Raw genomic sequence first — 25,672 nt, forward strand, 5'->3', positions numbered from 1 at the left:
CTGTGTTATGTGAAGTCCTGATGGGCATTTGGGCATTTGAGGTGGGCATGGTGAGACTCAGACTCCTTCTTTCCCATGGCTCTACTGCCCTCAAGCTGCAGCCCAGGATGGTTGCTCTAGCTCCCACTTTGATTTGCACATTCCAACAAACATGAAGGGAAGAAAGAGGAAAGTGGAAGTCATACCCTTGTGCTGTGTTTTGTTTTGTTTTGTTTTTTGAGATGGAGTCTTGCTCTGTCACCCAGGCTGGAGTGCAGTGGTGCGATCTCGGCTCACTGCAACTTCTGCCTCCCGGGTTCAAGCAATTCTCCTGCCTCAGCCTCCTGAGTAGCTGGGATTACAGGCGCCGCCACCACGCCCAGCTAATTTTTGTATTTTTAGTAGAGACAGGATTTCACCACGTTGGTCAGGCTGGTCTTGAACCCCTGACCTTGTGATCCACCTGCCTCGTCCTCTCAAAGTTCTGGGATTACAGGTATGAGCCACTGCACCTGGACAAGTAGACAGGATTTCATCATATTGGCCTGATTGGTCTCAAACTCCTAACCTCAGGTGATCCACCCACTTCAGCCTCCCAAAGTGCAGAGATTACAGGCGTGAGCCACCATGCCTGTCCAAAAAACTTCTCTTTAATAAAAAAAAAAAAAAATAGAGACAGGGTCTCACCGTGCTGCCCAGGCTGGTCTCGAACTACTGAGCTCAAGCAATCCTCCCGCCTCAGCCTCCCAAAGTACTGGGATTACAGGCATGAACCACAGTGCCCTGTCCATACCCTTTTCTTTTCCTTTTTTGGGGAAGTTGCAGATACCGTACAGTTCTGTTGTTGTCCCATTGGTCAGAATTCTGTCACATGACATTCCTAGCTGCAAAGAAGCCTGGGAAATATATTACTTAACTAGGAAGCCATGTTTCCCACTGAAATTTGTATTATTATATAAGAAGGATACAAGTTGAGAGTGGTGTGCACTATGATCATGCCTGTGAATAGCCCCTGTGCTGCAGCTTGGGCAACACAACAGGACCGTGTCTCTCTTTTTGTTGAGATGGAGTTTCGCTCATGTTGCCCAGGCTGGAGTGCAATGGCACGATCTTGGCTCACTGCAACCTCCGTCTCCCGGGTTCAAGTGATTCTCCTGTGTCAGCCTCCTGAGTAGCTGGGACTACAGGCACCTGCCACCACACCTGGCTAATTTTTGTATTTTTAGTAGAGACAGGGTTTTGCCATGTTGGCTAGGCTGGTCTCGAACTCCTGACCTCAGGTGATTCGCCTGCCTTGGCCTCACAAAGTGCTGGGATTATAGGCGTGAGCTACCATGCCCTGCCCTTTTATTTATTTATTTTTTTGAGACAGAGTCTTGCTCTGTTGCCCAGGCTGGAGTGCAGTGGTGTGATCTCGGCTCACTGCAACCTCCACCTCCTGGGTTTAAGTGATTCTCCTGCCTCAGCTTCCTGAGTAGCTGAGATTACAGGCATGCGCCACCATGCCCAGCTAATTTTGTATTTTTAGTGGAGCTGGGGTTTCACCATATTGGCCAGGCTGGTCATGAATTCCTGACCTCAAGTGATCCACCCACGTTGGCCTCCCAAAGTGCTAGGATTACAGGTGTGAGCCACCTTGCCTGGCAACCCGTCTCTTAAAAAAATAAATAAATAAAAAAGAGTACAATTAGAATTGAATAACAATTAGACATTTCTGCTACCACATGTTGGGTGCTTGACCCAGTGACTGCATAGCTGTGGTAGACCCTCAGCAATGGATGATGTTAACTGTAGCTCATCATTCATTTAGTTTTTCATTCATTCAACAAACATCCATTGAGAACCTCCTCTGTTTCCAGGAGATATTATAGTTATGGTGATAAATAAGACACATTTCCTTCCCTTAGGGAACTCACAGTCTGGTATTGATAAGAAAACTGTTATATGATAGGTGTGCCAGAGGAAGGAACTATAGCCGCTGGCTTTTGATGAAAGTCTTCCTGGAGAGGCCGGTGCAGTGGCTCATGCCTGTAATCCCAGCACTTTGGGAGGCCAAGGTGGGTGGATCACTTCAGGTCAGGAAGTTCAAGACCAGCCTGGCCAATATGGTGAAACCCCGTCTCTACTCAAAATACAAAAATTAGCAGGGCATGGTGGTGCACGCCTATAATCCCAGCTTCTGGGGTGGCTGAGGCAGGAGAATCGCATGAATCTGGGAGGCAGAGGTTGCAGAGAGCTGATATTGTGCCACTGCACTCCAGCCTGGGCAACAAGAGTGAAACTCTCTCTCAAAAAAAAGAAGAAAAAAAGAAAAGAAAAAAAGACTTTTTGGAAGAGGTGATAGTCAAGGTGAGCCTTGCAGAACAAGTTGTCCACAGAGAGGCAGCCTGGCAGGGCGAACGGTGGATGCAAAGGCATGGAGGAGTATGATCAGGTGGTGCATTTGGGGACTGATGAATAAATTCAGACAGGATAAAGATTCTGAAGTTCTCAACTTTGTAGTGAACACACTTTACTGTTTTTTGATTTCTAATTAATTGATACCTGGCCGCATACGGCTATCCCTGCAGGAACTTGTTTTTTTTTTCTTTTTTTTTAAGATGGAGTCTCGCTCTGTTGCCCAGGCTGGAGTGCAGTGGCACTATCTGGGCTCACTGCAACCTCTGCCTCTCGGGTTCAAGCAATTCTCCTGCCTCAGCCTCCCAAGTAACTGGGACTACAGGCGTGCACCACCACGCCCAACTAATTTTTGTATTTTTAGTGGAGATGGGGTTTCGCCATGTTGACCAGGCTAGTGTTGAACTCCTGACCTCAGGTGATCCACCCTTCACGGCCTCACAAAGTGCTGGGATTACAGGCATGAGCCACTGCACCTGGCCACCTGTGTGGTTTAGAAAACTCCTAGGAAGCACATAGTTGATGACTGACACCTGCATGTCGAGTCGCGGCATTCCTCCCAGATTGCTGCTTGTGGTCAGCTGCAGTGCTCCTGCTTCATACTGTGATGCCCCTTGACATATTCTTGCTTTTTATTCATTACTTGACCTTTCTCTGTGGCCTCTTCCCACTACCCTGTGGGTGTGACCCCAGATGATGAGGATGTCTTTCTCTGCGGGAAGTGTAAGAAGCAATTCAACTCGCTGCCAGCGTTTATGACCCACAAGCGGGAACAGTGCCAGGGGAATGCCCCCGCCTTGGCAACAGTCTCCCTGGCCACCAACAGCATCTACACACCTTCGGCAGCACCCGCAGCAGTCCAGCAGGCCCTGCCTCCTGCCAATCGCCAGGTATTTGTTCATTCATTCATTCAACGTGTCTTTTTTGAGGGCCTGTCGTGCTCAGGCACTGTGCCGGGCACTGGGGCTGTAGCAATGGATAAGACAGACCAAGTCACTGCCCTTGTGGAATGGGGCGAGATGGATGGTGCACACGTACTGTTTTCAGCACGTTAAATGCAGAGAGATAGGGGATGCCAGACGGGGGTGGGAGGTTTTGCCATATTGTCTATGGTGCTTGGGGAAGGGCTCTGTGAAGAGGTGACCGGGAAGAATACTATATAGCAGATAAAAGGTTTTGTATGAAAAATCAAATTGTAGAATAATAGTAGATAATATATTATTATTTTTAAAATCTAAAACAATAGTACTATATAATTTCTGCAGTGACTTAAATCAGTAGGAAGAACATACCAGATAGACCTAAGGAGGTGTGGGGATGAGTCATGCAGCTGGTTTGGGGAAGTGGGAGCCAGGTGCAGGGATCAGCAGATGCAGAGGCCTTGAGGCGGGAGTGTGCCGGGTTTGTTCCAGCAACTACGAGGAGGTGAGAGTGGCTGGGAATGAGTGAGTAAGTAGGAAGGTGGGAGGTGATAGGAGAGGCAGCAGGAGGGTCTTGGCAGATCATGTAGGGTCTGGGGCTTTTTTTTGTTTTGTTTTTTTGTTTTTTTGAGATGGAGTTTCGCTCTTGTTGCCCAGACTGTAGTACAGCGGAGTGATCTCAGCTCACTGCAACCTCCGCCTCCCGGGTTCAAGCGATTCTCCTGCCTCAGCCTCCAGAGTAGCTGGGACTACAGGTGCGCGCCACCACACCCGGCTGATTTTTGTATTTTTAGTAGAGATGGGGTTTTACCATGTTGACCAAGATACTCTTGATCTCCTGACCTTGTGGTCCCCTCGCCTCGGCCTCCCAAAGTGCTGGGATAACAGGTGTGAGCCACCATGCCCAGCCACTGCGGCTTTTACTGAGAATGAGATGGGAGCCATTGGAGGCTGTTAAGAAGAGGAGGGACATGGTGACTTTAATCAGGTCACTCTGGCTGCTGGACAGAGAATAGGTTTTGAGGGAAGGCAAGAGAGAAGGCCAGGAGACCCGTTGAGGGGCTGTGGCACAAATCCAGGCAGTGGATGCAGGTAGCTTGACCAGCGTGTTGGCAGTGGAAGTGGTAAGAAAATGAGATTTTAGAAACACTTTGAAGGTGTTGCTGACAGAACTTGTGAATTGACTGGGTGAGGAGTGTGAGATCAGGAAGGGTCACGGGGGACTCCTGATTTAGAGTTGCCACTGACTGAAAGGAGGAGGCTGTGAGGAGAAGGTTTTGAGGGGATGTCAGGAGTTCAACTGGGCCCGTTGAAGCTGAGATGCCTGCGACCTTTAAGCGGAGGCAGTGAGGAAGTAGACAATGTAGATTTCCAAGTCTGGAGGCCAGAGCAGAGGACCAGGCTGGAGGCATCTGGGGAAGCTTCCAGAGTCCTCAGCCAAAAACATGGTTCTGGAGCAAAGACACCCTGGGTGGCGGGCTCATAGAGAGATTAAAGGATCCCTCATAAAGGAGGCTGGGCATATCTCAGGATGCCAGGTCAAGGGGTCAGAGTTTCAACTGACTTCCTTTTCTTTCCTTATCTCTTTAGAACATTATCTTCATTCATTGTACAGGTATCATTTCTGTCATCACAATGAAAGCCTTCACCCCAGACCTATAGGACATAGAGACTGAAACAGGCATCTTCTGGCATAAAACATAGTCATTTTTCTCACTGCTTGACTATGAGTTTTGCTAGTAGAAAATATTCCCCTCACCCTCTGTTATCTTTTTTTTTTGAGATAAAGTCTTACTCTGTAGCTCAGGCTGGTCTTGGCTCACTGCAACCTCCATCTCTGAGGTTCAAGTGATTCTCCTGCCTCAGCCTCCCGTGTAGCTGGGACTACAGACACCTGCCAACACGCCCAGCTAATTTTTGTATTTTTAGTGGAGACGGGGTTTCACTCTGTTGGCCAGGCTGGTCTCGAACTCCTGACCTCAAGTGATCCGCCTGCCTTGGCCTCCCAAAATGCTGGAATTACAGGCATGAGCCACCGCGCCAGACCGGATATTCTTCTTGACCTAAGATACTTGTGGACTTCTGTGGACATGTGTTCAGTGTTTCTTTAGGATAGATACAAGGAAGTATTTTTTTTTTCTCTTGAGATGGAGTCTCACTCTGTCGCCAGGCTGGAGTGCAGTGACGCGATCTCAGCTCACTGCAACCTCCACCTCCCAGGTTCAGGCGGTTCTCCTGCCTCAGCCTCCTGAGTAGCTGGGACTACAGGCATGCACCACCATGCCTGGCTAGTTTTTGTATTTTTAGTAGAGATGGGGTTTCACCACGTTGGCCAGGATGGTCTTGATCTCTTGACTTCGTGATCTGCCCACCTCAGCCTCCCTAAGTGCTGGGATTACAGGCGTGAGCCACCGTGCCCGGCTGATACAAGGAAGTATTATTACTGAGTCATAGGGTATGTACTTTGCAGAGAGATGTGAGTTATTCTCCTCATTGTTTTTTCTTTCTGTTTTTGTTTATTTTTAGAGACAAGAGTCTCTAAAACCACACCAGCTGTGCACAAAACCACACTGGCTAATTTTTGTATTTTTCTTGTAGAGACAGGGTTTCACCGTGTTGCCCAGGCTGGTCTTGAACTCCTGGGTTCAAGTGATTCACCTGCCTCAGCCTCCCAAAATGGGTTCAAATGATTCAACTGCCTCAGCCTCTCAAAATGCTGGGATTACAGTTGTGAGCCACCATGCCCAGCCTTATCCTCCTCATTCGGTAGATGATTAAATGGAGGTACAGAGAGGTAAAGTGACTTGCCCAGGGTCACACAGCAGGGAGCAGCAGAGGTAGAAATGGAATCCAGGTCTGTGGGATTCCAGAACCGGGATCTTTTGTGCCATACCCTCGGCTTACTTACAGAGCCTCAGACATGTCCACACATGCACACACGCACACATGTGCACACACACACTCTGTCTCTCTCTCTGTCTCTCTCTCTCTGTTTCTGTCTCACTCATTCTGTCTCTCCCACTGTCCAGATCTCCACATACATCACAGTGCCCCCGTCCCCACTGATCCAGACCCTGGTGCAGGGGAACATCTTGGTGAGCGATGATGTGCTCATGTCTGCCATGTCAGCCTTCACATCCCTGGACCAGCCCATGCCCCAGGGCCCCCCACCTGTGCAGGTAAGAAGGTGTGGGCTTCTCACAGGGTCTTGATTCCAGACCTGTACATTAACTCCTGCAGATTCAGAATCTTGTAGAATAAAGGGGGCCTGGCCCCAGCTCTCCCTGATGCTGAGGGAGGCTATCAGCTTCCCCTTGTTCAGCTCTGCTATAGGTGGGAAGCTGCTACATCTAGGTGGGGATCCAGAACATGTGGGGCTTTGTCAATACAGTGCAGCTATTTTGACTTTTTTTGTTTTTTTTTTTTGTTTTTTTTTGTTTTTTTGAGATGGAATCTTACTGTGTTTCCCAGGCTGGAGTGCAGTGGTGCGATCTTGGCTCACTGCAACCTCTGCCTCCTGGGTTCAAGTGATTCTTCTGCCTCAGCCTCCCGATAGCTGGGATTACAGGCATGTGCCACCACAGCCAGCTATTTTTTTTTTTTTTTGTATTTTTAGTAGAGACAGGTTTTCTCCATGTTGTCCAGCTGGTCACGAACTCCCGACCTCAGGGGACCTCCCTACCTCGGCCTCCCAAAATGCTGGGATTACAAGCATGAGCTGAGCCACTGTGCCCAACCAATTTTTGTATTTTTAGTAGAGTTGGGGTTTCACTATGTTGGCCAGGCTGGTCTCAAACTCCTGACCTCAAGTGATCCTCCCACCTTGGTCTCCCGAAGTGCTGGGATTACAGACGTGAGCCACTGCCCCAGCCTGAGTTTTGTTTTTGTTCTTTTTTTTTTTCTTTTTTTTTTTTGAGACAGAGTCTTGCTCTGTTGCCCAGACTGGAGTGCAGTGGTGTGATCTTGGCTCCCTGCAACTTCTGCCTCCCAGGTTCAAGTGATTCTCCTACCTCAGCCTCCTGAGTAGTTGGGATTACAGGTATGCGCCACCACACCCAGCTGATTTTTGTATTTTTAGTAGAGATGGGGTTTCACTGTGTTGGTCAGGCTGGTCTCAAACTCATGACCTCAAGTGATCTGCCTGCCTTGGCCTCCCAAAGTGCTGGGATTACAGGTGTGAGCCACCGCACCGTGCCTGGCCTAAAAAAAATTTTTTTTTTAGAGACAGAGTCTCACTATGTTGCCAGGCTGGTCTTGAACTCCTGGGCTCAAGCGATCCTCCTCCCTCTGCCTCCCAAAGTGCTGGGATTACAGGTATGAGCCACTGCACCCAGCAGTACCATCATTTTAACAACTGCAAAGGATTCCACCATATGGATAGGACATCTTCTGTTTAGCCAAGTTTCTATGTATAGACATATAGGTCATTGTTGTTTTTTGCTGTTATAAAAATGGCTGGAGTCACCATCCATGTACAGAAGTCTTTGCCCACCTGCTTGGTTTTTTTTTGTAGCATAAATTTCTAGAAGTTACTGGCTGCGTTTCACGACTACCCACACATTCATGATTCTCTCGAAAGACTCACGGGACTCAGAGGTGGTTGTACTCATGGCTGTGGTTTATTACAGCAAAGGAATACACAGCAAGATCAGCAAGGGAGAAAGACACTTTGGAATCTGGAGGAATCCAGAGTTCTTTGTCTTGGGAGGAGGGGAGAGGTTGCACAGAGCACACTTCTTCCTGCAGCAGTGAAGTCTAGAAACATGTGTGCTGGGTTGCTACACAGGGAAACACACTTAAGACTCCAAAGCCAGGGTTTTTTTTTTTTTCTTTTTTCTGAGACAGGGTCTCACTTCAACTGCCCTGGCTGGAGTGCAGTGGTGCGATTTCAGCTCACTGCAACCTCCACCTCCCTGGGCTCAGGTGATTCTCCCACAGCCTCCCAAGTAGCTGGGACTACAGGTGTGCACCACTATGCCTGGCTAATGTTTTTGTGTTTTTAGTAGAGATGGGGTTTCGCCATGTTGCCCAGGCTGGTCTCGAATTCCTGGACTCCACCTGCCTCGGCCTCCCAAAGTGCTGAAATTACAGGCGTTAGCCACTGCGCCAGGCCCAAGGCCAGGGTTTCTGTTAGGGATTGGTCATGTAGGTGACCAGCCACCATGACCAAAATTCCGGACTCCCAGAAGAGAAGGAAGTGTTCGCCATGAATCACATATTTTGTCTAAACACTCTATGTAAGCTGGTACCATAGAACAGTGCCCCAGGTGGCAAAACAAGCCTTGTCAACAAAGGAGGCGTCCCACAAGCCTGGTTCTCAGGTCCCAGTCATGAGCTAGTGCTGCAAGCAAGCCCTTTTTTATTTTTATTTTTTGCAATTTTATCACTTTATTTGAGGTATTTGACGATCAGCGATTAGTTCTCTTCCACTTTGACTGTCTGTAGATTTTTGAAAGTGGTAACAGGTACATAGGTAACCAAAGTATAGAGCTTATTTGGCGAATCTTCATCCTCATTACGTTTTCTGGACAACCGCGCACGGATCCGGTATCGGACGTTCCTTATTCCTTTGGCCCAGACAGCTTTGTTGAGCCTGGTATCAATGCGCACATCTGGAGTTCCCATCTCCTTTATGGCAAATTTCCGAATCTCTTTGAGTCCCTGAGGGGCACGCTTCTTGAAGCCCACTCCATGGATGCGCTTGTCAATGTTTTTGGTATATTCTTGGGTCACCACCTCGTTGATGGCAGAATGGCCTTTTTTCTTCTCGCCACCCTTCTTTGTGGGAGCCGTTCTGCCAGCTCCAAGTTGGAAAGGGAAGCCCTTCTTTTTTTTTTTTTTTTTTTTTTTTTTGAGACGGAGTCTTGCTCTGTCGCCCGGGCTGGAGTGCAGTGGCCGGATCTCAGCTCACTGCAAGTTCCGCCTCCCGGGTTTACGCCATTCTCCTGCCTCAGCCTCCGGAGTAGCTGGGACTACAGGCGCCCGCCACCTCGCCCAGCTATTTTTTTGTATTTTTAGTAGAGACGGGGTTTCACCGTGTTAGCCAGGATGGTCCCGATCTCCTGACCTCGTGATCCGCCCGTCTCGGCCTCCCAAAGTGCTGGGATTACAGGCTTGAGCCACCGTGCCCGGCGGGAAGCCCTTCTTAAGATAGCAACATTAGGCTGCTATATTAACTCTTTTGTGTATCAGTGAGGTCATTTTTGCCAACTTTCATAGGGAAAAGGGATAGCAGCACCAAGCTGAGGCTTCCTTCGAATTCTCCCATGACTTTGTTTCCCCATCCTCTCTTAGCCCCTCCCCTGAGCTGCCTGGTGAGTAGCTGTTCTTTCCACCTGGCTGGCTAAAGCAAATGTCCTTCCTCCCCAATAAATAAGACAACTAGTATCAAGAGGCTGTAACACTTTTTCTTTTCTGATTTCAGAGCAGCCTGAACATGCATTCCGTGCCCAGCTACCTCACTCAGCCTCCACCCCCTCCTCCACCTCCTCCACCACTGCCCCCACCGCCACCACCTCAGCCCCAGCCACCTCCACCCCAGAGCCTGGGCCCCCCCGGGCGTCCCAACCCTGGTGGGAACGGTGTGGTGGAGGTGTACAGTGCTGCTGCGCCCCTGGCTGGGAGTGGAACGGTGGAGATCCAGGCGCTGGGGATGCAGCCCTACCCACCCCTGGAGGTGAGCAGAGGGGGCAGGGTGGAAGAGGACACTGGTCATGGACATCATGGCCAACCTGGACCCATCCTGAGCACCGGCTGTGTGCCAGGCACTGTGCCGGGGATACCATGAAAACCAGATCCAGTCCCGGCCACATCACGGGGGAGAAGGACTTTAATCAAAGCATCACACCCACAGATGTAAGATGCAAGCCATGAGAAGGTGGAATGGAGTGCAGGTTGTAGCAGAAATATAAGCTGTCTGTAGGTAATGCTCAGAACAGTCAGAGAATGCGTACCGTTTTGGGCAAAAAATGAAAAAAGATTCAAAAAAATTATCTGTCTAAGTGTCTCTTACAGTTTTTAATAAGCTAGGTGTATCAGTTAGCTATTGCTGGGTAAGAAATATCCATCAGGCATCAGTGGCATATAGCAAAAGTGTTTATTGTTCACGTGTTTGCAGTGGTCAGCTAGACAACTGTGGGTCTTGGCTGGGCTCACTCATGTCTGAAGGTTGGCTGGCTGTCAGCTGCTCTAGGATAGCCTGGGCTGGGACAAGTGGTGTGACTCAGCTCTGTTCTGCGTGACTCAGCCTCCACTAGGTTCTCATGGCCATGGTGGAAGTACAAAAATGCAGGCAGAAATGCCCAGGGCCTTTTGAGGTTTAGGCTTGTAAGTAACACAGAATCACTTCTACTGGCCAAAGCAGATCACAAGGCCAGCTTAGATAGTGCAGGTAGGGAAATAGATACCACCTCTTGATGGGAAGAGCTGCAAAGTCACACTGCAAAGGCATGGGTATGGGGAGGGGTGAAGAACTGGGTCTGTAATACAATCAATGTACCATAGTAATTCCCTGATGATGAACTCTAAGCTACAGGCCGTCTACTCGAAATGCACTGAGTTCACAGAACCTTCCAAGACACCAGTGCTGGAAGGTATGGTTATGACAGAAACAACTCACTGCACTAGAAATCACACTAACTCAGACTCACCATAGAATCCAGCCACGGACATCCCCTGTCAGGTAGTCTCTGTATAAAGAGAGCCCAGACCAGTGGGAAGATCCCACCACAAGGCATTCATGTGATGTTCTGAGGGGCTGCAAGGGGATTTGCCCTCTCCTGGGAGAATAGAGCAAGCTTCTCTAGGGAATTTATTGCGTTGAGAAAAAGTTAAGTTAGCGGGATGCTGAGATAATGCTGGTGGCTTGTGGTAGTCAGAGGGGACCAGCCCAGAGAGGACCAGCACAGCGGGAGCTGCTGCTATTGATTTTCCATATAGATGAGGGTGATATTTGAGGGCAGGGCCTGAGTCTTACTAGACTTTGCATCCTTAGCACCTAGCAGAGCACTCCTAGAGTAGATACCTTACACTGGACTGTCTGACCGCAGTTTGCACTCCTCTAAAATGGGAACTCTCCCTGAAGAGCTGTTGAGGATAGTAAGAGCCTATGCCAGTGGCAGTCACATTAATTACTCAGTAATGCCTTGAGTGATGGCTGAATTTATTCACGTGACAAGTATTTATTTATTTATTTGAGACAGAGTCTCACTCTGTCGCCCAGGATGGAGTGCAGTGGTGCGATCTTGGCTCACTGAAGCCTCCACCACTCAGATTCAAGTGATTCTCGTACCTCAACCTCTCAAGTAGCTGGTATTACAGGCGTGAGCTACCACACCCAGCTAAATTTTTTTGTATTTTTAGTAGAAATGGGTTTCGCCATGATGACCAGGCTGGTCTCGAACTCCTGGCCTCAGGTGATCTGCCTGCCTCGGCCTCCCAAAGTGTTGGGATTACAGGTATGAGCCACCGCACCTGGCCCAACAAATATTTGAGTGCTGTATTGGTCAGGGTTTGGTCAGGAAAATAGAAACCAGGCAAGGTATTTCTACAGAAGGTTTTTTTTTTTTTTAAATTAGAGATGGGGGTCTCACTTTAGCCCAGGTTGGTCTCCATCTCCTGGCCTCAAGTGATCCTCTCACCTCAGCCTCCCAGAGTGCTGGGATTACAGGCATGAGCCACCACACCTGGCCAGATTTTATAATTGTTATTATTATTTTTTTACCCTTTTTTCAGCTTTGTCTGATTTTATTATTCCAACTGTAGCTTTCTATTTCTTTGTATTTGTCTGAAATATTTTTTCAACTTTGGGTATTTTGCTGAGTTGAATTCTTTTTTTTTTTTTTTTTTTTTTTTTTTTGAGGCAGAGTCTTGCTCTGTCACCCAGGCTGGAATGCAGTGGCGCCATCACGGCTTACCACAGTCTTGATCTCCCAGGCTCAGGTGATTCTCCCATCTCAGCCTCCTGAGTAACTGGGACTACAGGCATGCGCCACCATGCCCATCTAATTTTTTAAATGTTTTGTGGAGATCAGCTCTCCCTATGTTGCCCAGGCTAGTCTCAAGCTCTTGTGCTCAAGCGATCCTCCTTCCTTGGCCTCCCCAAGTGCTGGAATTGCAGGCATGAGTCATCGTACCTGACCAGAAATCTTGGATAGGACACCTCAGGAAGACCAATGAATGATGAATAGGCCAGGCACAGTGGCTCACACCTGTAATCCCTGCACTTTGGGAGCCCGAGGTCGGTGGATCACTTAAGCTCAGGAGTTTGAGACTAGCTTGGGCAACATGGTGAAATCTCGTCTCTACAAAATACACAAAAATTAGCTGGGTGTGGTGGTGTGTGCCTGTTATCCCAGCTATTTAGTGGGGTGAGGCGGGAGGGTTGCTTGAGCCTGGAGGTCAAGGCTGCAGTGAGCTGAGATCACATCATTGTATTCCAGCCTGGGCAACAGAGCAAGCAAAAAAAAAAAAAAAAAAAAAAAGGCTGAATAAATGAATTCTTTACAATGTCACAGTATGGGGATGTAAGCTTAGTGTTAACTAAATCTGAATGCCTCAGAATTCATTTGGTAATTTCTTGTGGTTTCAGTTCTCAGTGAAGGGAAGCCTGCTACTTTGGCATTGGGTAGTGTCAGTCAGGAATTGGAGCAGCTGGGGGAGCACAGACCCCTCTGACTTCCTGGTTCTCTTTTTTTTTTTGAGACAGAGTCTCACTCCATTGCCCAGGCTGGAGTGCAGTGGCGCGATCTTGGCCCACTGCAACCTCTGCCTCCCAGGCTCAAGCGATTCTCCTGCCTTAGCCTCCTGAGTAGCTGGGATTACAGGCACACAACACCATACCTGGCTAATTTTTGTATTTTTGGTAGAGACGGGGTCTCACCATGTGGGCCAGGCTGGTCTCAAACTCCTGACCTCAGGTGATCTGCCCACCTTGGTCTCCCAAAGTGCTGGGATTACAGGTGTGAGCCACTGTGCCCAGCCACCTAGTTCTCTTATGCTAGGAAAGTACCACTGATAAGAATAGGCATGGCAATAATAACAGCTAATGTGTATTGCATGCTCACTCTGTGCCAGTCACTGTTCTAAGCCCTTTATGTGTTGCTTCATTTAATCTTCACAGTAACCGCGTGAGAGGGGTACTATGATGAGTCCCATTTTACAGATGTGGAAACTGAGACAGAGAAATTAAAAAGATGCCTAAGGTCACCTAGGTGCTAAGTGGAAGAGTCAAGATTTGAACCCAGGCAGCCTGGCTCCATAGCTGTTCTGGCCTCCTGGCTTCATGAAGTTCTAAGGGGGCTTGGGAGTGACTTGGGTGACCGGGCCAGGTGGAGGGGCTGTGATGGTGATGTAGGGGAGAGTGGCTGAGGTCAGCCAGGGAGGCAGGGAGAGTGTGCCTGGCTGGGAGCTCTTCCCCTCCCCTGGCAGGGCTTTTTCTTTGACTGTGTTGTCCTTCTAGGTGCCAAATCAGTGTGTGGAGGCTCCAGTATACCCCACCCCCGCAGTGTACAGCCCTGGCAAACAGGGATTCAAACCCAAAGGACCAAACCCCGCTGCCCCCATGACCAGCGCCACCGGGGGCACGGTGGCCACCTTTGACTCTCCACCAACGCTGAAGACCCGACGGGCTAAAGGTGCCAGGGGACTCCCGGAAGGTGGGCCCCCAGCCTGCCATGGGCATCTTTCCTCAGCATTGGCCAATCCACAAGCTGCTTGGTTCTGGTCTTCCCTTTTATGGTAGTTCAACTTTGGTTGCATGTAATAGAAAATTCAAAACAGCAATGACTTCAAAATGATAGAATTTTGTTTCTCTCCTGTATAAGTCAAGGCCAGAAGCCAGACAATCTGGGGATCATGTGACTGCATGGGCACCAGGCACCCTCATTTCTTCTGTCTTTCTGTTTCCACCACCTCCAAACATGGTATCAGTTATCCTGGTGCCTCGTTGTCTAAGATAGCTGCTGGAGCTCCGGTCATCACTTTAATATTCCAGGCAGTAAGAAGAAGGGAAAGGGAAGGATAAAAGGGGCTTCTCCCAGCTTCTAGAAGTTCTGTTTGATATTTTTGCTTATATCTCATTTCTGAAAACTTAGTCACGTGGCCATACCTAGCTGCAAGAGAAGCTGGGAAGTGTCTCTTTTGGCTGGGGACATTGATACTCCTATTATGGGATTTGTGAGGAGTGAAGGAGAGAGTGGCTATTAGGCAAGCAGTAGTATCTGCCATCCTAATGCAGGTGGTAAGTATGGGGTGGGAGGTGGTGTCAGAGCAGGCAGCAGATGGAGAGGATAGAAATTGAGAATTTTTCAGCAGCTTTCCAGTCAACTACTCCTTCCCTTCCTTCCTTCCGCAATGATGTACTGAGCATCTTTGTGCCAGGCCCTGTGTCAGGCACTGGAATCTAGTCTCTTGGTCTGTGATTCCTTCTGCTTTCAGTTTAATGGAAGAGACAGGGAATAAATAAGTAAATATTTCTGGGTTGCTCCAGAAAGGAGGTTAATGGGTCTTACGATTGAGAACAACTAGGGAGAGGCTGGAAAATGCTTCTAACTATTCATGTGGGGAGGAGAAGGAAGCAGCCTTGTGGGTATCTGTGGGGCAAGCATTCCAGGCAAGGGGGAACAGCAGGTGCAAAGGCCCGGAGGCAGGAACATGCTTGAGGTCTTTTAAGGTTAGCAAGATTAGCTGGGAGTTCACTGCAGCTGGATGGACAGAATGATGAGGTTGTCAGGAGTGAGGGGATGCAGAGTGCTGTGGGCCATGGCAAAGAGGGCGGATTTGATTGTAGGGCAGAGGGGAGCCTTTGAAGGTTTTGTCTTGCTTTCCCAGCTGGAACATATCCTAGGCTTTCCTCCCCAGGCCCTGTGAAGCTCTCCCATGTCTCCTCCCTGGCCTGTGCATGGGCGTAGACTTCCCTGGGATATGCATTGTCCGGCTCAGGTACAGTAGCCAGAGGCTACTCTTGGCGCCCTGGGCTGCACCCCCAGCCTCATTGTCCCCTCCTTCCACTTGTCTTTCAGCTGCAGGGAAGCCAAAGGCTCAGAAACTCAAGTGCTCATACTGTGACAAGTCATTCACCAAAAACTTTGACCTGCAGCAGCACATCCGAAGGTACACATGCGCGGTGAGGCAGGTGGCTCCTGGGCAGGTGTGGCTGGGACCATCTGCGCTGGAAGCGAGACTCCCTTCTCAGCCCCTAGCCTGTAGGGTGACCCAGGCTGCACTTGCATGTTCAGGCTGTAGTCCAGGTTGAGTGGTTTTCCTCTTCTATCTCAGGAGCTGTGGGAGGGACCTGTGAAAGCTGTGGGGCCTGCCCATAGAGACTGGGAAGGTCAGGGATGGGCCGTGTAGGGGAAGAAAAGCACTGAACCCAGAGGGGCTTCCCAGATGTGTTAGGGCTGTCTCAGGTCTCCCCTCTGCAGAACAGACTGGCCTGCCAGGGCTACTGTACTTTGCAAATAGGACTCTGTGGACTCTGTGCTCACTCCAGACTAACCATGCGGGGATCCCTTCTGGACCTTGGTTTTTCCATCTGTGGAAGGGGAGGGTGGGCTTGTTCAGCGTTTCTTACACAGTGAGATGCACTGGTACATGAGATGGTTTTTTTTTTTTCTTTTTGAGACTGAGTGCTGCTCTTGTTGCCCAGGCCGGAGTGCAAGGTGCGATCTCGGCTCACTGCAACCTCCGACTCCTGGGTTCATGTGATACCCCTGCCTTAGCCTCCCAAGTAGCTGGGATTACAGGCATGCGCCACCACGCCCGGCTAATTTTGTATTTTTAGTAGAGATGGGGGTTTCTCCATGTTGGTCAGCCTGGTCTCGAACTCCCAACCTCAGGTGATCTGCCTGCCTCGGCCTCTCAAAGTGCTGGAACTACAGGAGTGAGCCACCACGCCCGGCCGATGAGATGGTTTTTGGTGGTTCATGAATATGGGGTTGAAAAGTTCTGAAAGATGTAGTGGGAAAGTTATTCCCTTTGCAATTTCAGTCCTTAGGGAGTCATAGAGAAAACCTCAGTTTGGTATAATTTGGTCTTTAACACCTTTGGTATACATGCTCATCTCTTATAACAGAAGGGGAGAGAGAGAGAGGGAGAGAGAGAGAAACAGAGAGAGAACAAACCTCAGATTCCAGCCATGGCCGGCAACAGCTTCTGTCTAGACAAGGGTTTTTCAGTCTTGGCACTACTGACATTTTGGGTCTTGGATCATATCATTCTTTCCTGTAGGGAGCTGACCTGCACATCTTGGAATGTTTAGGAGCATCCCTGGCCTCTAACTATTAGATGCTAGTAGTACTGCAGCTACAGCTGTGACAATCAAAAATGGCAGATGTCCCCTGGAGGGCAAAACTGGCCTCAGTTGAGAACTGGTCTACACGAGTGCTGTCACTGTCCAATAGAACTCTCTGTAGCTATAGAAATGCTCAAATTGGGCCAGGCACGGTGGCTCACCTGTAATCCCAGCACTTTGGGAATCTTGAGGTGGGTGGATCACTCGAGGTCAGGGGTTTGAGACCAGCCTGGCCAACATGGTGAAACCCTGTCTCTACTAAAAATAAAAAATTAGCTGGGCATGGTGGCAGGTGCTTGTAGACCCAGCTACTCCAGAGGCTGAGACAGGAGAATCCCTTGAACCAAGGAGGCGGAGGTTGCAGTGAGCCGAGATCACGCCAGTGCACTCCAGCCTGGGTGACAGAGTGAGACTCTGTCTCAAAAAAAAAAAAAAAAAGAAGAAATGCTCAAATTGGCACTGTCCAATATGGTAGCTACTGACAATACATGGCTGTTGAGCACTTGGAATGTGGATAGTGAGACTGAGAAACTGAATTTTGTGTTTTGTTTTATTTTAATGAATTTAATTTTTTTTCTCTTTTTTGAGACAGGGCCTTGCTCTGTTGCCCAGGCTGGAATGCAATGGTGCAATCTCGGCTCATTGCAGCCTCAACCTCCCAGGCTCAAGCTATCCTCCTACCTCAGCCTTCTGAGTAGCTGAGACCACAGGCTTGCACCACCACACCTAGCTAATTTTTGTATTTTTTGTAGAAACAGGGTTTCATCATGTTGCCCAGGCTGGTCTCAAACTCCTGACCTCAAGTGATCCACCTGCCTCAGCCTCCCAAAGTGCTGGGATTACAGGTGTGAACTACTGTGCCAGGCCAGGAGTCCTCATTTAAATGGGCCTGAACAATTAGGAAATGTTCTCTCACAGTATGAGATGGCCAGAGGAGGGCGGCTCCAGGGTTTGTTGATGAGCAGCTCAGTAATGTGACCCAGAACCCAGGGTCTTTCCATCTCTGGTCTGCCTGCCTCAGTGAGGGGGCTTGTCCCTGTGGTGTCAGAATGGTGGCCAGCGGCATCTGGATATTCTTTCTGGGCCCTCCTGGTGGCTGTGAGCTCCTGGGCTGAGGCCTCATCCCCGTTCCTGCAGGAGGGCACTGACAAGCTTGTCTTCCACAGCCACACCGGTGAGAAGCCCTTCCAGTGCATTGCGTGTGGCCGTGCCTTTGCCCAGAAGTCTAATGTTAAGAAACACATGCAGACCCACAAGGTGTGGCCTCCGGGACACAGTGGTGGCACCGTGTCTCGAAACTCTGTGACCGTACAGGTCATGGCCCTGAACCCCAGCAGGCAGGAGGACGAGGAAAACACAGGTGGGTGGAAGTAGGGAACTCCGTGCTCCCCACACCTCTCTTCTGCTGCTTCACAGATTTTTTTGCAAGCTGTGTGACCTTGGGCAACCCCCATGACCTCTCTAGGCTTCAATCTACCTTTATCTATAAAATGTGGCATAAGATGAAAGGAAGGATGACAAACATACAACATGTGTGGCATTACTCTAATACTGTACCCATGGCAGATATCACTATTCAATCACCTACCCATTTTTTGTTGAGCCTGGATCTCACCTCAGAATCTTTTTTTTTTTTTTAACTTATGAATTGTTTATTTCTGGTATTTTCCATTTAATATTTTCAGACCATGGTTGAGTTAGGGTAATTGAAATCATGGAAAGCAAAACTGCAAATAAGGGGAGACTACTATAAAATAAAAATTTATGAGCCCATACTGTTAAAATGAATGAATAAATAAATAGGGGATAAAAGAAAGGCCTTTTTTTTTAACTTGTGCTTTAAGTTTTGAGATACATGTGCAGAACGTGCAGGTTGGTTACATAGGTATACGTGTGCCATGGTGGTTTGCTGCACCTATCAACCCGTCATCTGGGTTTTAGGCCCCACATGCATTAGATATTTGTCCTAATGCTCTCCCTCCCCTTGTCCCCCACCCCCCGACAGGCCCCCGTGTGTGATGTTCCCCTCCCTGTGTCCATATGTTCTCATCGTTCAACTCCCACCTGTGAGTGAGCACATATGGTGTTTGGTTTTCTGTTCCTGTGTTAACTTGCTGAGAATGATGGTTTCCAGCTGCTTCATCCATGTCCCTGCAAAAGACATGAACTCATTTTTTTTTATGGCTGCATAGTATTCTGTGGTATGTATGTGCCACATTTAAAGAAAGCCCTTTCTTATAGTAAAATGTGAACTGATAAAAGTAGAAATAATGATTAAATTAGAAAATAACGATTTGACAACCACCATAGTAATACAGTCACATGCTATGTAAGGATGTTTCCATGAGTAACAGATGGCATATGTGACAGTGGTCCCATAAGATTATAATAATGGGGCTGGAAATGTCTGTCATCTAGTAGCATTGTTGCCCTTGTAAAATCATAGCACACTGCATTACCTTTTCTATGTTTAGTTATGTTTATTTTTAAAATTTTAGGTTTAGGGGGTACATGTGCTTGTTTGTTACATGGGTATTAGATGTATAATGGTGGCTGGGCTTCTAGTGTACCCATCACCCAAATACTAGACATTGTACCAACAGGTAGTTTTTCTTTTTTCTTTTTTTGAGACAGCGTCTCTGCCACCTAGGCTGGAGTGTAGTGGTGCTATCTCAGCTCACTGCAACCTCTGCCTGCCAGGCTCAAGTGATCCTCCTGCCTTAGCCTCACGAGTAGCTGGGATTACAGGCATCCGTTACCACAGCTGGCTAATTTTGTATTTTTAGTAGAGACAGGGCTTCACCATGTTGGCCAGGCTGGTCTCGAACTCCTGACCTCAAGTGATCCTCCCACCTTGGCCTCCCAAAGTGCTGGGATTACAGACATGAGCCACCATGCCTGGCCAACAGGTAGTTTTTCAACCCTTGCCTTCCCTCACCATCCCTGCTCGGAATTTGTTTTCTATGTGTTGCTCCAGGCAGTCAGTGTAGTTGATCAGAAGTTGAAAGCTGTTTGACCTCCATGGTTAGTTGGTCTCCAAAGCTCTTTATACATGTGAGATTCTCATCATTTGTCCCTGAGCTAATGTTCCTACCCCTGATATTGGTTGAGTTTCTTTCTTTCATGAAGACTGAGAACTTGACTAGGTTTAGAGCATTGCTGCCCAACAGAAATAGAATATGAACAACATACATAATTTAAAATGTTCAGCTGGGCATGGTGGCTCACGCCTGTAATCCCAGCAGTTTGGGAAGTTGAAGTGAGAGGATCTTTTGAGCTCAGGAGTTCAAGATCAGCCTGGGCAATATGGTAAAACCCCATCTCTATTTTAAAAAAAAATTTATAAGTTCTGTCTTTAGTGGCAAAAATAATCTTAAATAAATGAAATAAAATTTTCTAGTAGCTACATTAAAAACAATTTTTTAAAAGATCAAATTAATTTTAATTATATATCTTATTTAACCATATATATTTAACCATATATAATATATAACCATATATATTTATATATATTTAAATATATATATGTGTGTGTGTGTGTGTATATATACATATATATATATTTTTTTGAGATGGATTCTTGCTCTGTTGCCCAGGCTGGAGTGCAGTGGCATGATCTCAGCTCAATGCAACCTCCATCTCCTGGTATTTAACCTAATATATTAACATTATTATTTTAACATATAATATAAAGATTAAATATACTTTATATTCTTTTTTTTACTAAATTTTTGAAATCCAGCAGGTAAATACATGTATAGCACATTTGGATATGGACTGGATACATTTCTTTCTGTTTTTTTTTTTTTTTCCAGTTAGGGTCTCATTCTGTCACCCCAGACTGGAGTGCAGTGGTGCAATCATAACTCATTGTAGCCTCGAACTCCTGAACTCAAGTGATCCTCTCTCCTCAGCCTCCTAAGTAGCTGGGACAGGGGTGCACCACTGTGCCTGGCTAATTGTTAAAAAAAATTTTTTTTTGTAGAGACAGGGTCTTGCTTTGTTGCCTAGCCTGGTCTCAAACTCCTGGGCTCAAGTGATCCTCTCACCTCAGCCTCCCAAAGTGCCGGAATTATAAGTGTGAACCATCATGCCTGGCGCCACATTTCAAGTTCTCAGTAGCCACGTGTGGCTCAGGACCACTTTATTGGACAGTGTAAGGCCAGAGTCTAAGCCATTCCCATGTAGCCCCAAGGGTGAGCAATGCCAGCCATGTGCTAGGTAATGAAGGGAGTGTTTTGCTGGGAAAACAATGTGTAGCCACTTTTATCTGACCTTCTTTCAGGCTTCCTGTTGGAACTAGCCCTACTGTGTGCCCTCTGAGTTCTTGTGAACTCCTTTTTTTTTTTCTTTAAAAAAATTTTCTTTCGAGACAAGATCTTGCTCTGTCACCCAGGCTGGAGACCAGTGGCACGGTGGTGGCTCCCTGCAACCTCAACCTCCTGGGCTCAAGTGATCCTCCCACCTGAGCTTCCTGGGTAGGTGGGACCACCGGCACATGCAACCATGCCCAGCTAATTTTGTTTATTTTTTGTAGAGATTGGGTCTCATTATGTTGCCTAGGCTGGTCTTGAACTCCTGGGTTCAAGGGATCCTCCTTCCTTGGCCTCCTAAAGTGCTGGGATTATAGGAATGAGCCACCACACGGCCCTATAGAATAAATCATTTCTTCCATTTCTTTTGAAGCTCCTTTAGTGCCTAGCATCAAAGGTTTAACTATTTAGCAAACATTTATAGAGGCCTACTATGTGCCCGGCCACTGGACCTGCAGGGATGAGGCCAGAGGTCCCTGATATCAAGGGAAGTGAGGAACAGTGTAGTGAGGGAAGGATGATGAAACAGATGATTACAATTTTGTTTGTTTGTTTGTTTGAAATGGAGTCTATTCTTTTTTTTTTTTTTTTTTTTTTTGAGATGGAGTCTCGCTCTGTCACCCAGGCTGGAGTGCAGTGGCCGGATCTCAGCTCACTGCAAGCTCCGCCTCCCGGGTTCACGCCATTCTCCTGCCTCAGCCTCCCGAGTAGCTGGGACTACAGGCGCCTGCCACCTCGCCCGGCTAAGTTTTTGTATTTTTAGTAGAGACGGGGTTTCACTGTGTTACCCAGGATGGTCTCGATCTCCTGACCTCGTGATCCGCCCGTCTCGGCCTCCCAAAGTGCTGGGATTACAGGCTTGAGCCACCGCGCCCGGCAAAATGGAGTCTATTCTTATGGCTGAGGCTGGAGTGCAATAGCGCAATCTTGGTTCACTACAACCTCTGCCTCCCAAGTTCAAGCAATTCTCCTGCCTCAGCCTCACAAGTAGCTGGGATTACAGGTGTGCGCCACCACGCCCAGCTACTTTTTTTGTATTTTTAGTAGAGATGGGATTTCACCATGTTGGCCAGGTTGGTCTCAAACTCCTGAACTCAGGTGATCCACCTGCCTTGGCCTCCCAAAGTGTTGGGATTACAGGCGTGAGCCACTGCACCCGGCTGATAATTACAATTATTATTATTATTCTTTGAGACAGAATCACACTCTGTCACCCAGGCTGGAGTACAGTGGCACAATCTCTGCTCACTGCAACTTCTGCCTCCCAGGTTCGAGCAATTCTCCTGCCTCAGCCTCCCATGTAGCTGGGATTACAGGCACCCTCCACCACGCCTGGCTAATTTTTGTATTGTTCGTAGAGACGGGCTTTCGCCATGTTGGGCAGGCTGATCTCGAACTTCTGACCTCAAGTGATCTATCCGCCTTGACCTCCCAAAGTGCTGGGATTACACGTGTGAGCCATCACACCCGGACAGATGATTACAATTAGAAGGGACTGGGGAGGCATTATGAGTACAACTAGGATGGTGTTCAGAATTTTTAACAACCATGGAGAGGTCTGCAATGTCTGAGGGGAAGGCCAGAGAGGGGAGGCCTGAGGCAGCAGCTGTTTCGCACTCAGAAAGGAAGCATTTCTGTATTTGAGCCTGGGGTTGGCCGTATCAGTGCACACCGGCTGAGTGTGAGTGCAGCACCTTAAGCACAGAGTCCGACCCAAAGCGGGTAGCAGGTGCTGGGTGAACACAGAGGAACACAGGGTAGGGGTTCTGTGCGTCCTTCCTGAATGGGCTGGCTCCTTGTCCTGACTTCCCTGGCTTTCTCCATAGGGTTGGGCCAGCCCCTGCCGGGTGCACCACAGCCCCAGGCCTTGGCCATAGCCGGTGAGGAAGAGGGGGACAAGCCGGAGCCCAAGCAGGTGGTCCTCATCGACAGCTCCTACCTGTGCCAATTCTGCCCCAGCAAATTCAGCACCTACTTCCAGCTCAAGTCTCACATGACCCAGCATAAGAACGAGCAGGTAGGTGGGTGGTGGCAGCAGGGGCCCATAGGACACCAGTCCCCACCTTTCACTGGTGCTAGGGTCTTGAATGCTGCCTAGGAAGGGGTAGGAACCAGTGAGTCAGACCTTCCACGGCTCTATCCCCCCCAGTTAGATTCCGAGCAGGGGATTGATGGAGTTAAGTAAGGTTACCCTTGGGGCAAATCACAGAAAACTTTGACTCACCTCCAGAACTGAGACAGCTGACTCCACCCAGCGTAAGGACCCTGTGTCTTTCCAGCTCTGGTCTCTGCCATCTCAGGGTATGGCCTTGACCTCTCCTGATGGCTCACCTTGTCCTCCTGTCCTGGGATGGTGATCACTTTTTTTTTTTTTTGAGATGGTTTTACTCTTCCGCCCAGGCTGTAGTGCGGTGGTGTGATCTCAGCTCACTGCAACCTCCACCTCCGTGTTGGCCAGGCTGGTCTTGAACTCCTGACCTCAAGTGATCTGCCTGCTTGGCCTTCCAAAGTGCTAGGATTATAGGCATGAGCTGCTGCATCTGGCCGGTGGTCACTCTTTCTGGGCACCAATCCAGACCCACTGTTATCTATGAACCAAAAGGGGTTATCTCTTCTGTATCTTTTATAGCAGCAAGAAAGCTTTTCCTAGAAGCACTTTGTAGATCTCTTTTTGGTCAAACCCAGTACATGTGCTCTATCATTTAAGAATGCATTATTATGCTACAAATGATAGAAAACTGGCTTCATAGGGTTTTATTTCTCTCACATCAAATAAATTCAAAGAAGAAGTCCCTAAGTAGGCAGTGTTGGGCTTATATAGAGCAGACTCTATATCACCGTAGACTCAGCTGTCTGATCTGCCATTCTTAGCTTATGGACTTCATCCCCAAGGTTGCAGGATGGCTGCTATGTCTCCATCCATCACATGTGTATTCCAGTCAAGACAAACACAGAAAGCAGAGGGGATTTCTCCTGGGAAGCTTTTGCCTTTGTGTTCTGGAAGTGATGCTGTCCTCAAAGACTACTGATTGTATATCATTGGTTAGGAAGGAGTCACATGGCTGACACTAGATGCAAGGGAACCAGAATCAAGTGGTTTTTTTTTTTTTTTTTTTCTTTTTTCTGAGACGGAGTCTCACTCTGGTCACCCAGGCTGTAGTGCAATGGCACGATCTCGGCTCACTGCAACCTCCACCTCCTGCATTCAAGCGATTCTCCTGCCTCAGCTTCCCAAGTAGCTGGGATTACAGGTGCCTCCCCACCACACCCAGCTAATTTTTGTATTTTTAGTAGAGATGGGGTTTCACCACGTTGGCCAGGCTGGTCCTGAACTCCTTACCTCAAGTGATCCACCTGCCTCGGCTTCATAGTGTGTTGCGATTACAGGTATGAGCCACCGCGCCCAGCCCGTGTTTTTGTTTTTTTTAGACAGGATCTCACTCTGTCACCCAGGCTGGAGTGCAGTGGCTTGATCTCAGCTCACTGCAGTCGCCACCTCCCGGGTTCAAGGGATTCTCCTGCCTCAGCCTCTCGAGTAGCTGGGATTACATGCATGCACCACTACACCTGGCTAATTTTTGTGCTTTCAGTAGAGATGGGGTTTCACCATGTTGGCCAGGCTGGTCTCGAACTCCTGGGCTCAATTGATCTGCCTGCCTTGGCCTCCCAATGTGTTAGGATTACAGGCATGAGCCACTGCGCCCGGCCTGGATCGAGTGTTTTAACTAGGTATGTTGCTATCCTGAGCAAATCAGGGTTCACGTTGTTAAGTAGAAGGAGTGCATGATATTGTGTAGGCAACCAGGACTTATGTGCTATTTATCAAAGTATAATTTTCAAGTTGTTAAAAACATACTTCTCATACAAATGAGACCCAAAAGTGAGTCAGAATTTTACTTAACTCATTAGCGAGGGAACCCGAAGGAAGACAAAGCCTGTTCAACAGAGGCCGTGAGACACGGATAGCTATGCCTAATAACTGTCAATGAAAAAAAGAGATACTGAAGTCAGATTGCCAAATTACATACAAATCTGGTTAATGTCCTGCAAGACAACAAAACCTGTGACCTTTGGGGTTATCTTCTTTACCTGACACAAATCAATGACATTGGATCAGTTTTTTACAAATTAACAAATTAACATTTAACTGTAGAGTCCTAATCAATGGGAAGTAGTCAGAAGTAGCCACATCCCGTAGAGTGAGATGACTGTGGGCAGGCTATAGATGGGCTCCTTAGACAGCAGTTCTCAAAGTAAGCTTCCCGGGTGGCAGCGCCAGCATCCCCTGAGGATTCCTCGTTAGTGATGCACGTATTCAGTCCCGCTGAGTCAGATTTCTCAGGGTGGCGGGGGTGGTGGGAATGGCGGGGGCGGCGGGAGTGCAGCCTTCAGCAACCTGTAATTCTGAGGCCCGCATCAGTTTGAGAGCCGCTATTCCAGTATGACATTGAAAGGGTACACTATCATCTTTTCACTGTATATCCAGGTCTTGAATAATTTTTCTAAATATACCCATGCCACACAGAACCTGAGGGAAGGGTAGTAGGGACATCATGACTGGCTGAGAGGAGGGAACGCTCTAATCAAAGTAAAACCAGGGGCTGGGCCCAGTGGCTCACACCTGTAGTCCCACCACTTTGGGAGGCCAAGGCGGGTGGATCACTTGAGGTCAGGAGTTCGAGACCAGCCTGGCCAACATGGTGAAACCCCGTCTCTACTACAAATACAAAAATTAGCTGGGCATGGTGGTGCGTGCCTGTAATCCCAGCTAC

General features: G+C 48.3%; 1 protein-coding gene, 1 long non-coding RNA gene and 1 pseudogene across 17 annotated transcripts in view; 1 reads left to right on the forward strand and 2 right to left on the reverse strand.

The window, feature by feature from the left end:
• ZNF341 (zinc finger protein 341) overlaps positions 1-25,672 on the forward strand; it is a 62,713-nt gene that overhangs the window by 11,316 nt on the left and 25,725 nt on the right. For 4 of the 16 annotated variants that reach the window (XR_013399789.1, XM_028828325.2, XM_077951516.1 and 1 more), the window contains exons 3-9: positions 3,070-3,266; positions 6,326-6,475; positions 9,721-9,972; positions 13,756-13,951; positions 15,317-15,407; positions 17,754-17,947; positions 22,727-22,917. Coding sequence is in view for 15 of the 16 variants with exons in the window: in XM_028828325.2 (XP_028684158.2) it covers positions 3,070-3,266; positions 6,326-6,475; positions 9,721-9,972; positions 13,756-13,951; positions 15,317-15,407; positions 17,754-17,947; positions 22,727-22,917 (1,271 nt within the window). In the remaining variant the exon portion in view is untranslated. Of the gene's footprint in view, positions 1-3,069; positions 3,267-6,325; positions 6,476-9,720; positions 9,973-13,755; positions 13,952-15,316; positions 15,408-17,753; positions 17,948-22,726; positions 22,918-24,194; positions 24,288-25,672 lie in introns of all 16 variants that reach the window. The other 12 variants (XM_028828326.2, XM_077951518.1, XM_077951523.1 and 9 more) reach the window with 9 other exon arrangements.
• Positions 8,712-9,237, reverse strand: LOC107000427 (large ribosomal subunit protein eL31 pseudogene; annotated as a pseudogene).
• LOC144332077 (uncharacterized) lies at positions 11,687-25,636 on the reverse strand. The gene is made up of 3 exons (XR_013399828.1): positions 25,522-25,636; positions 13,267-14,110; positions 11,687-11,980 (listed from the first exon to the last, which is right to left on the reverse strand). It is a non-coding gene; the product is annotated as an uncharacterized LOC144332077 (long non-coding RNA).

This window comes from Macaca mulatta, chromosome 10, assembly GCF_049350105.2.
Source record: "Macaca mulatta isolate MMU2019108-1 chromosome 10, T2T-MMU8v2.0, whole genome shotgun sequence".
In the NCBI taxonomy this organism is placed as follows: domain Eukaryota; kingdom Metazoa; phylum Chordata; class Mammalia; order Primates; family Cercopithecidae; genus Macaca; species Macaca mulatta.